This window comes from Motacilla alba, chromosome 1, assembly GCF_015832195.1.
Source record: "Motacilla alba alba isolate MOTALB_02 chromosome 1, Motacilla_alba_V1.0_pri, whole genome shotgun sequence".
Lineage (NCBI taxonomy): Eukaryota > Metazoa > Chordata > Aves > Passeriformes > Motacillidae > Motacilla > Motacilla alba.
Window position 1 is genome coordinate 96,873,124 of NC_052016.1, and position 12,450 is coordinate 96,885,573.

Below are 12,450 nucleotides of genomic sequence, written 5' to 3' on the forward strand. Positions count from 1 at the left end.
AAGCTAAGCATATCAATTCTGAAGTTCTCAAATTTGAGTACTTAGTCTTAACCAGCAAGAAACACATTCATGGTGAAAAAATATTTAATCCCTATTTGAAAAAAGTACAATCTTAATAAACCAAGTTTCCTTGCATTGAAGATGTTATAGAGACGCTCTGAATCGTAACCTGCCAAGCAGCTATATCTAGAATTGTTTGTTTTTTTGTTGTTTCAGTTTTACAAATGCTTTCGTCAGCTTTTCCACTGCCAACCTCCTTCCTCCACTGATGGAGAGCCCACCTACCATTCCAAGGTAACTGTTATCCAGCTGGATCAGAGGGCGGACGGTGGAAACGTGTGCAATAATGAACCACACCCAGAAACAGACAATAAAATTACTTCTCTCCTGTGCCCAGAGACAACTTCAAAAGCTATACCACCAACATCTTAGAAAAACTGGCTCTGATGGAAAGTACAAGCCTTAAGCAAAGTGTGTTTTATTATTTCACTGCCACATTACCAAACTAGCTCTACTAGTAATAAAGGAAGTTGCCATTTGTGGGATTGAAAAACTGTCAAGAACAAAAATTGTGACTCCTTAATAACAGAAAATTAGCCGCTTAACTCCCAGTATGGTTCAGCCATAGCAAAATTTTAAGCAGTATCTTTGACTTGCTTGTGAATTAGTTAATGGAGTACTTTTAGAAGTGGTAGAGTTTTACCTTCTAGTCATCAGTGGTTCAATATCCTCCAGAATCAACCTAAAAGGCACACTGGGCTATCTGGTTTAGCTCCTTACTTTTCCTGCCTGGTTCCATCCAGACCATGTCTTGGGATTTCAGTCTAGTTTGCTCATAAACAACCATAGCTTCTACTTACGTTTTTGTTCATGCTGGACAATGATGTTTGGCAGGAGGAAAGACATTGACTTGGCAGACTATTTTTTGAGTGGTAACTGCTAAGTTATAGCACATTCTTGTGTTGAAGTCTGAAAGATGAGCTACAACAACAAGTGGAGATTACCGCATTCAGAACTGTCCCTGTGCTAGGGGCTTATCTGTCCTGGTGGAATCAGGAGGACTCCTGATGCTTCCAGGCCTTGTATACATGTCAAATCCTCAAACCCTGGTCTGGGCAAAAATGATGGGCAGTGCCAGGCTGTTCTTCCTTTAGCACCTCTAACACTACAGACCTCCAGCCCATGGGACCAACAGTGTGGTACAATCAGGACTTCCATCCAAATCATATGTGGGTGAGATGCAGGATAACACATGAACTTGAGGAGATAGGTCCCTTTACTTAGCTGGCAGAGCCCCCAGATTCTCCCTTGAAATGATCTGCTCCTGCTGTTCTGCACTGAATTTAAAAAAAATAACAAAAAAAGGGGACGGAGAAGGAAGAATTAAAAAAAAAAAAAAAGTTATTTTTGGAAAGGAAGCCATCTTTTTTGTACAAATACAGTCCTCTCTAAAGTAGAGAAGAAATGGTTTCATTTCTGTCTCATGCCTTGCAGTATGTGAAACCCGTCCACAGGGGACAGCCCTAGTGTTGTAGAGCCATTACTTCAAACTCAGTTTACAAAAAATGTTAATTGAGCATCTTTAAAAGAATAGCAGCAATTTAGACCACTAGGACATTTACATCAGTCCATGTACTAAGATATATTCAGGTTTTATTCTATGTTTTTTTCTAATGCCATGTGTCTAGGTTGTTTTTCTTAAGTCCCTAAAACAGCACTGCCAACAGAGCTCCCTGGACTACAGGTCTCACATTCCATCCCATGTTTTTTTCATACCACTCTTTAACCCTGTTCCTCTCTTTGCTTGGTTTTAACATGGCAGGGAGCTACTGACATCTTTATCCAGCAGATATAAGTGTGCCAAGCTGTCTGTATTTTCGTCTACCATCCCTTCTCTCCTCCATTTAGCTTCAGTGATATTATAAATTTTTTTAATCACCAATTGCTTTGTGCCACTTACATGACTCCCAAAATATTTTTTGCATTATGTTTGAACTTTAATGTTTCGGTTGCAGTCCCAAAGCTAAAGAAGAGGAATGTGCCTAACTGCTGTCAGACTTAATCTTGGTTCCATTAACTCATTTTGCTTGCCTGTCTATTCTGAGAAGTCCCACGTTGGTTCCCAATTGTTATATTTACACATTTCTGTCTGTATTATTGCTTTTTAAGTTTCTCTTTTGTGGCTGAAATTTTCTACCACACCTGTAATGCCAAAGTGTGCCTTGTTCATGTCCTATCCCTGTACTGCCCTCTGAGTATGTCTTTACATTTAGTTCTTTTGTCTGTATACTTTTCACATCACCGCCCAGTTCAACATCATCTGCATCAACTTTGCTCCATATCTCAGCACTCCTCCAGGATTACCAGTATGAATGAGAACCTCATTGTTTGATAGTCTGTAAGGTGAAGAATTTCCACATGATACACTTCAAAATTTGTCTTGGCTAACAGTCCTTAAAACAATTTTCAGGTCAATGCACAATTATTATATATATATAAAGCAGCACAGACTGTCTTACAAGTGACCTAAGGAGCTATTAATAAACAGGATGAAACGGTCATTGTCTCAATGCAATACAGAGTCTGGACAGAATTAATCTTACTGAGATGTTCATGCCCATCTCTGACCTTGCTGGTTTAAAGCATTCTTTACAGACAATGCAGGAGATAGGTATTTCTAGGGCAAAATTCATCTGACTTATTTTAGATGTCTTCTTTAGGATGTGTTGAATTGTTCACTTACAGAGAACTTTCCTATTAGTGTTGTTTCTCTCCACTGACTAGAAACCAAAAATAAGAGTCTGGCACTTGGCTATAAAGAACCTTCTCCTCCACTCTCCTGTATAAGTAGCTTTCGGAGCATCATGAAAAATAATATAATTGGCTTTTCCAGAAGCACAAGGAGAAGAAATAAAAACGAGGCATGATCAAATGTGCCCCTGCTGCAGTTACCATCACCTGAGATAGGTATCACGGGCTAATTTGCTGTCAGCGGAAGACAGTGGGCACTTTTTGGAAGCAGTGCATATCTAAAGGATTGTATATGCCACTCCCCAGAAGCTCCTATTTTTTTTCTGTTGGCTGTAGGAGAAGCCTGAGTAGCAGCATGGATAGCTGCACTCCCAGTATGGGACAAAAATTTCACGTGCTGAGGAAAATTTGGGGCTCACAGTAATATTTAGGAGGTACCTATTTTTTGCTCTAATAATTCTGAGGGTGACTAACACAAATACAGAACTGCACTGGAAACAGCTGAAGTCAGGAAGCACAAATCCTGCTCTCTGACTGACCCAGACATGGACCATACAGATAGGGCAAATTTATGTGCAAGGATTAGGCTGCAGGCAGATATGGGGTTTTTTTCCAGCATTCATAAATTCTAAGGTACAGGAATGGGAGTAAAAGCAGAGAATTACAAAGTATTTAGGGAAGGCCAGTAGACATGCACAACTTGAGAAAATGTAAAAACTGAAAGGGAAAGCCTATAGGCTATCTATAGCATCTAAACAGAAAAAAACTTTTTAGATCTTAAATATCCAGTCCTTGTTTCACATTAACAAAAAGGTCAGGGTATCCAGCCTGATTTTAGTTTTGACAAACATAACTGGTGCTACCATACATTCAAAATCACAACTGAAGATAATTCTGCATAGGCCACTCTAATCTAATTCTAATACTCTTGCTGGATTTTCCAAAGTCATTTGGATTCTGATTGTAAAAATGGAAAAATGCAAAATAATTCTGCCTGTTTTGTGGTAGAACATTCAAAGGTGTGCTTTGTGAATGTTTTATAGTTGAATGTCAATGTTCGTGAACACCCAACTGAATATTTAAAAAAAAAGAAAGGGAAAAAAAGAATTGTGAGCATAGAATACTCTTTCAAAAATACTATCAAATTTATTATTCCAAAGAAATTATGTGGTTGTCAGAGAAACAGTCAAATGCAACTTTGTTATAACAGTGCAATTGTAGATGCTAAACCAGTATTACATATTTTGAAATATTATATATTAGTATTTCAAAATTCTTAGAAAAGTGTGTTATCTCTTCTTGGCATTTTGGTTAAGATCAAGTGTAGTGTAGTACTTTTATTTTTTCCAATTTGGCAGATACCTTTGGTATTAGGAAGCGTTGGGTATAGTTTAAAGTCAGTCCAAATGGCACAAATAAACCTAGCTTTTACAATCTGCACTGAGAACACTTAAACCAGAATTATATGAAGATTAAATTCCTTGCATGGATTTTTTTTTACAAATGAACATGTTCTGTGGATTCTAATCATAAGGAGAAAAAATTTTTTTTTAAATTTGTTCTAGGCAATTTGAATAATTCCAAAGGTTTTGATTTTCCAACATGAATATTGTATGGTACAATTAAGCATTGTGGTTAGCACTCTAATTAAAAAAAAATGTTTTCTGGTTTAATATATCTGAATCAACAGATGCTGTATGAAAGCATCTAGAATTATAAGTGCAACTCAAACATTCATTAAGAACACAAAATCATTATAACATAATGCAAGAGATGTTGAAAACATTTAAATACACATAATCTGATTCATTCCCATAATGTATCATTCCACACACATCATAAATTCAGTTACAGAAATAATTTAGCTAAATATACTAGTAAGTTTATGTATTTTAAAGCATTACAAATAAGCATAAAGCATTTAGAAGGTATAGCCCTCCATAGGATAGTCCACTACTATACTCTTTCTTGACTGGATTGCAGATACCACAGGAAACTCCCTGAAACTGGGCCAAATGTGCCTCAGTTATTCTTTGGTATATGCAGTAAAAGTATCTCTGTCTTTTTAAAACACTTTGTGTCTTAAAAAGGGTTCTCTTACCTCTGTTTAGTTCATGAACTATGTGAAAAATATTAACCACAAGAAAAACAAATTGTTTATCAAAGAATTGTCACCAAATGGCCCTGTGCCTAAGCTTAATAATTTGTGCAATACTTGTCATCTTTGATGTATAGATACTAGTATTACATAGTAGACCTTGAAAATTACATATTTATAACTTGGTGAATGCAAAAAGCTCTACATTAATCACAATAATACATTCTGTAATATCAGCATTGACTGGAAAATACTGACCAGTAATATAATGTAATTCTAAATGTATTGTTTAATTTTGGGTGATACACTATAATAACAATTTTTTAATGTGATTTAAGAGGAGAATTTGCTCTTTTATGTCTCATTTTGAGAAGTGGGAGATACATTTCAGTGTGCTTTTTATTAGAGTAAGAATCATTTGAAGCTTAAGTATTAGAGGTATTATTTATTTGTGGGCTAATATTTGAACAACACTGAGCTGGCAAGAGTGAGCACTATTTGTTCCTGCCCCAACTGCTGTTAAAACAACTGAATAACAGCAACAAAGGCAACTCTTAATATGTCTAATTGTTTCTTTCAGTTCATGAAAGTGCATTTTTTTCTAAGCAGAGCTGGAGATCAGCTGTATACTGCTATGCAACATGCTCTCCAAAGCTGTTTTCAATTAAAATTCTTAGTCATACAACAACCTGCTAATGTTGCAGTGTAATGATTGCCTTGCTTGTACTATTGTCTTGATGCATGCAAATGAAGATTGAAATAATGTTATCAACTATTACTGATGCATAACTATTAAAACTGGAATGTCAACTGTAAAGCCTCAAACAACATTTCCCTTCTCCCAACAATAAAGTAATCTGGGCTTAGTTATTTTGTGTTCAGTGGACTGTATGTTATGCTAAAATTTCTAGCACATGTCAAGACTACCAGCTACACAGACAATCTAAAATGTAAGAATCTACACAGGTCATGTTTTGATTGAAAACAAACAGAAATACTGCAGTCACAGCTTTCAGCTAGCTTTTAAAAAGATAAAAGTCACTGCTCTCTAACAGTACATAAATGTGAATTTCAGTTAAAGTCCTCTGAAGGGGTAAATCAGCAAAGAGTACTGATGGACTATGGTAAGTAGGAATTTATAGAAAATCCACTAAGTGAACAGTGGACAGGAGAAAAATCTCCACAGAAAAGTCTTTATATGATCTCAACATTATTAAAAAGCTCTCAGAATTTCCGAATGCTAATGTACCATCCCATCCAATGAGCACAGAATGCTGCTCTTGGGAAACTCTGCAGTTTTACTCCTGGTCTTCAGATGACAAAAATTTAAGGTCAGAATAGGCTGTTTACATTGGCTACCAAAGAGGGTACAGGAACAGTCAGTGCTTACAGCAGAATGGTAACAGTAGAGACCATACTATCTTTACATACAATCAGATTCAATTAAAAACTGAGCTTTGATATGTACAGAAAGAATAGAGGAAGACTGAATTCACATTTCACAGTGAAAGACTTATTAACAGGAAGTGAGAGGTGACTTCTGTCGCTGAAAGGTAGGGCAAATCCTTCCCTAGTAACAGTGTTAATTTAGGATTTGCCAGTGGAATACAAGTCTGAGGTTTGGTGGTTGGATGCTTATATATCTTCTGAGAAAAATGGCAAAGATCCAAGTCCAAGATGAGATGTAAACATATCAATACTCATTTAGCAAACTTCTTATCAGACAAATGTGAACCAACAACTTTAACTGTGAAAAGCCACCATGGCAATTGCCTAATGCTAATGCAAGATGATGAGAATACTGTGCAGAAATTTGTTTAGAAGCGTGAAGGCTGCAGCTGCAAAAGCAATGCAAAAATATGAAGGAATGGCTTCTCAAAGCTCTTCTAAGGATCAGACTAGGAAGACAAAGAAATGGTTTATTATGAGGAGTGACATTAGCTAGGCTATAACATATAAGGCAAAGTTGCAAGCCAGCTAAATTCCATGCTGATGTCTCAGGAAACAAACCAAAAGAGACTCCCAGATTAAAATCAAAAGGCTGGTTTACCCTGTTGGACCTTTACCCAGAAACCATCCCGCCCCCCTTCAACCAATCCTGCTCTTCCCATCTAATTTCCCCTCCACAGCTGGCACGTGCCCTGTGCTTCCCTCACCCAGCCACCAGCTGTCAAATGCTACTGCCTCTCCTCAGCAACACTGAGCTGGTGCAGAGCTGACATACCAGGGTTTGAGGGAGGCAGGGGGTACAGGCAGAATTTATGCAGATATAGGGCAGCCCATACCCCAAAGGAAGTGCAAAAACCATTATTTTCCCTAGCTCCCATGCAGTGAAAAAAACAAGGGAGAAGTTCTACCTCTTCTCTCTCTCTCTCTCATTCCTCTAAAATCAAATCACATGAGAGACTATCTCTTCCCCACTGGCTCCCTTTCTGAGAGATTTAATAATATTGTGACTTAAGTACTGTAATACAGTTATTAATGATGTTAAAAGATTCTCCTGACATAAGTCACTGTGGAAGGATGCTGACTCATTGCTGCAGAAGAACACCTTGAGGACACATTCCACCAACACCCTCTCTTTGGCCAGATTCAGTTTCTTATAAATCGTGCTAAGCAGCAGGAATATATACAGTTGTCAGGAGAAAAATGTAATTACTGAAGAAACAGTGTAAGACCGTGCTACAACTTTCTTGACATTTGTGAAAAGAAACATTCTGATGTTTTCATGTTTTAATTTATACATTTGTCCAGTTTTGTAAACTGGGTGTAATGGAAGCTAAAAATCTTGACAAGAAAGTGCCTTGCTTGACTCAGAACCATTTTGTAACCTTTTCTATATGATTAGAATTATCATGATCCATGTTAGAAATTGCTCAGATTCAGGAATGTATATCTCTGTAAAAATTCATACCCCTATTTAACAATAGCCTATTTCCTTCTGCTATTCTAAGCACAGTGGCATTTAGTAGTGTGGTAATTTAATAAATTATTTTCTCTTCTTGAAATTAAGACACTCATATTTTAGGATGGCCATCACTTACTCAATGTTTCTACTAATTCTATAGGAAATAATTTTATAGATTTTATAAGATCAGGTAGAAGCTCAATATTCAGCATACCTCTTTTATACAGGTACACTAATTTTGTCTGCCAGCTTCAGTTCCAAAAGGATTATTTGCTGCATGAGTGATTGAGAGATACCCAAACTGAAGACCAACATGACTTTTCAGCTTCCTGCCAAGCTGCATTATATTTTTTATGCTTTATCTTACCCTTTATATCCCTGACAATATGCACTTGCTGTTTCTGCGCTACCTCTGTATTTATGTTATGTTACATGTGCAATGCATAGACATTAATTCTTCAATAAGGTTATCAAAACAGAAAGACTCTCCCTAATAAAGTATTTAAAATACATCCATCAGAACAGTAGCTAGTTATGAAATGGGGTGGATGTGACATCCAATACACTATCTTAATACCTGGTTTCTTTAAAGTTAGTAACAGCCTACCAAAAAGCACTGCTCCTTGGAAAAGAACAATATGAACGAAATTCCCAGTAGAGAAGAAGGCAAATTTGCATCTGTACACAGAGTATATTTATCTGTACAGCTTTTGTTGTTAAAATTTTGCTTGTTTAATGGTTTATATTTTCAAAGCTTTCTCTGCTTGAAGGATATTTTTTTTGTCACTAACATTTAGATTTAGGATTGAAGATTGCTGTTCTATTCTCACAGTGAAATTTATTCCATTTCTTCAAAGAAAGCTTTTGAAGTGTTTTTTATGTATGGTGGAAGTACAGATTGACAGCACAATGATCCTCTTCAATATTCTTACAATCAGCAGCTGTTAACCTATTTTTATCAACAACTTCATTGCTACAAGAAACACTTGCAAAATGCAGCTGGTGAGATCCTTCCACATGAGATGTCTTCTCCCTGTGAATTTTTACAAGCAGGTTCCAAAAAAAAAACCTCACTTCAAGAAGTAACCAACTGCCAAGGCCCCCTCCAACAACACACCAGGCCTCCTTTACTTTCCACTCATGTCCCAGGTATGCACAACCCACTCAAGGCATAGATGGGCATCTCACAGAAACCTTTGTATTCTCCCTCTGGGAGCTTCTGCACCCTCTCTAAGGCCTTTGGTGTGCTCCAAGGTATCCCAGGATGACACTACTGCATATAGAACCCAAGATAAATGCTCAAAACTGGTTTTCCCATATCAGGTGCAATTTCAGGAGTCTTTGCTTTCAGATTCAAATATAAAGGAAAAAAACCAAACCATTTTCTGACGGCAGCAAATACATAGATCAATATCACATTGTCAGTGAGTAAAGGATGGAATATCCAAAGTGGAAGATGGTATTTGAAGCTTTACTGCCCTCTGAGTCTAGAAGCATAAGCCAGGATGACCCTGACTCAGCCTTGCCACTCTGCCTACTTGCATCCTTTAGACCTGTCCATACTCAGGACCTGCTGCACATCAGATAAGCTGTTCTGCTGTATGAATTGTGGGCAGAGTGCCAAATTGTCCCCCCAGAAATACTTAAGGAAGGACCAAAAAGCACAGTGAAACTCTATTGCTTCCAGTGAAGAAAAGAAGTGCTCAGACTGAGCACTAGGAGCCCCTGGCCTATGTATGGAATATAGCTCAGCCTGCCATTGATTTCATTCTGTCTACATGATCTGCCATCTGCTTTCATTTGTTGTCTGAGGATTCTCTGCTCTATGATCCCAGTGAGGAACTTCAGAATTGACTAGGTCCTCAAAAGATATATTAAAATGGAATAATACAAATTTCTCATAGATATATGCATGTTTTATAGCTATGGTAGACATACTATGGATGTGAAGGGCAAGAAAGCAGAACATCAAATTCACTCAGCTATTTTCTAGTTCTCATACTGTGTGTTTTTGCTAGACACTGTTTCTATATAGAGCACAAAGTAGACATTTATGGACTTGATCCTCATGCAATGTATATGTTTGAAATTATTTTTTTAATCTAACTTGTCTACTGGGACCATCTTTGGTACACCTACCAATGAACCCTGAAGAAGGAGGGTTGGGCTGTATCTTCTCTTTAGTGTTCTCCTGAATGATGTCCCAGAGCTGCCATATAAACTTTGGATGAAGGATGTAGAATGGCTGGGTTGGATTCTTCCTGCGATGCTGTACGTAGGGAGTGAACAGATTGTAGTCTGGCTTCTTATACCACTGGGAGGAAAAAAGTCACAGGTTTTTTAATAGTAAGAAACATGTTTTGAACGCCACATGTACAATAGCATAAACTGGCTTCATTTGGGTTCTGCAGAACAGAAGCAAAGGTGGCAAAGCAGCCTCACTGGTGGATGCTTCTGCTAGAAAGGCATTCCTCACTCTGGGCTATTCTGTTTCTTCTCTTCATACAGAAACTCCCACTAAGTAATTGAGTGCTGTGGGATGAGCCAAGACCATTTTTTCCCTCACAGATCCACATTAAAGAAGAGGTTCAAAGAGCTTTGACATGATATCTGGGCCTGGGGGTGAATCTTCCTCTGAAAGCGTCCCTGTCCCTGACGGAGGCAGCGGCAGCCATGACGCAGGCTATGGCAGCCTGCGTGGGAAGCAGGCAGCCTCTGGCATCTGTTGCTAAGGGAGTTCAGCAGATGAAGGTTTACTTTCTACTTTGCAGCCTGCTCAGCTCCGAGCTCCCTGTGCCAAAAGCCATCAGATCAACTTGTCTGCTGGAGCCGCAGCAACAGCCAAAGTAGAGACTCCCCCAGTGACAACCAGATGGACATCTGCTGCTCTCAGTGAGGGGGTGGACAGCAGGGCACAGATGGCTGTGGGACAGTGGACATAAAGGCAAAACTGGTGGGGAGGAGGCCTGAGAAGTGGGGAAGGCACCCAGAGAGATTTTCACTAGGATGTTGTATTTTGTTTGGGAAGGCAGAGGGGAAGACGGGGGAAAATTGATGCAGTTTTTCACCTTTCCTGATAAAACCTGCTTCTGAAATCTAGCAATGTTCCCACCTTGGCAAATGCACAGAAAATTCACTGTTATGTGAAAATAGCAATGTGTTATCAAACAAATGCCACCATTCATCTATCCTTGCATCTCAGAACAGTCCCTTCCAGTATAATTGCTGACTACTAAAAAGTTTTTGACCAATAAACCAATTTTGATCAATTTCTATAGACATAGCATTCTCCACTCAGATACAGACAGAACCTGGGGCTCATGGTGAAAAGGGAGAACCAGGAGATTAAAGTAGTAAATTAATTTTCTCCAGTATTTTCAAATAATTGGGAAGAAAGGTCTAAGTGGATATCTTACCACATTCAGATTTGCAGAGTAGGGAGCAGGATCCCAGGCTACTAAGATAACATCTTTATACAAGGAGCTGTCGACAAAGTGATGGTTTGGATTGGTGAGAATCTGCAAACACAAATGCAAAGAATTCCACAGCATTAAAAGCAAGTGGGATCCAGAAAAATGGCAAAATCCTTCTCTCAAGTGAACAGTCCTACCCACGCTGCTGTTTGTTATGCTTCAGTTATGGTTGATTTAAAGCATCTTGTTTTGTTAAAAAAATATACAAAAAAAGCTTAGCCATAAACAGCACTCATTACAGTCTGAAGTAGCAGTATGCTGAATTACTCTCCATCTGTGAGGGATGTGATGGTACCACTTGAGATGCTGTGTTATTGTGCATCAACATTACTGTGTATTCTGGAACTTGAAAACGAAACAGTATTTCAGATCACCTGTGGGATTCTCTTGGACACAGAGCAGCTTTCTTTGAAGGGCTACAGCCCCCAAAGGTAATGTCTTTCTCTGCCACCCATCCCCACCATCCCCAACCACCTTTTTCATGGTTTTCACAGAAAGTCAGTGTCATTGCAATCAAAAAAAAAAAAAAAAAAAAAAAAAGCACATGACTGTACAAATTGGAATACCTAAAGACTAAAGAAACAATTCCAACAGGAGGCATATTACAAGGCTACTTTTGAGGGAACTGTCATTTTCCTCTAAACTACTGCTCTCATAGAACTCCTTCCTGCATCTCCCAGTATTTTGCCTGATCATCCCACCACACTGGAAGTCTACTCTTCACTCCTGCTGGCTCACCCCTTCCAGAACCCTCCATGTCTAAGTAAATCTCTTTGATTCCTGGTGCATCCAATCCAGGCAGTTCAACATTGATCAAAACAGTGTGAATTTTCTTCCAGCTGTTAAAATAATCAACATTCCAGACAAATAAATTCATAATAATTTTCATTTCCCTTTACGATCCAATGAGCCATATTTAATTATGCATATTTTTCTTCAGAAAAATAATATTGTTGCCATAGCAATATTCTTCCTACCATAAACTTTGAGTTTAATGATTTCCATCAGCCTTCTACAGTAAGAACAGAATTAGTCATGCTGCTATCAGCATGCCCAACTTAATTTCCCAGAACAATTTTCACCTCAGAATGTAAACACCTTTTTTGAGTATAGAGACCAAAAGCCCAAGATTTTAAAAGCTTGGTTCCACACTTACCACACAAAGGAGCTCTTACTTGCCTTTCAGTAAGCAAGAGTCTCTGGAGGTGCTGGCCACACAA

General features: G+C 38.3%; 2 protein-coding genes across 5 annotated transcripts in view; one reads left to right on the forward strand and one right to left on the reverse strand.

Annotated features, from left to right (window-relative positions):
* Nucleotides 1–5,181, forward strand: part of LOC119701008 (pinopsin-like) — an 83,351-nt gene extending 78,170 nt beyond the window's left edge. The window contains exon 5 of the mRNA XM_038136827.1: nucleotides 217–5,181. Within this exon, the coding sequence (XP_037992755.1) occupies nucleotides 217–432 (216 nt within the window). The 3' untranslated portion in view covers nucleotides 433–5,181. The remainder of the gene's footprint in view (nucleotides 1–216) is intronic.
* ST6GAL2 (ST6 beta-galactoside alpha-2,6-sialyltransferase 2) overlaps nucleotides 1–12,450 on the reverse strand; it is a 171,608-nt gene that overhangs the window by 3,797 nt on the left and 155,361 nt on the right. For all 4 annotated transcript variants that reach the window (XM_038136801.1, XM_038136792.1, XM_038136811.1 and 1 more), the window contains 2 exons: nucleotides 11,174–11,275; nucleotides 9,897–10,071 (listed from right to left, as the gene is read on the reverse strand). In XM_038136801.1, the coding sequence (XP_037992729.1) occupies nucleotides 9,897–10,071; nucleotides 11,174–11,275 (277 nt within the window). The remainder of the gene's footprint in view (nucleotides 1–9,896; nucleotides 10,072–11,173; nucleotides 11,276–12,450) is intronic.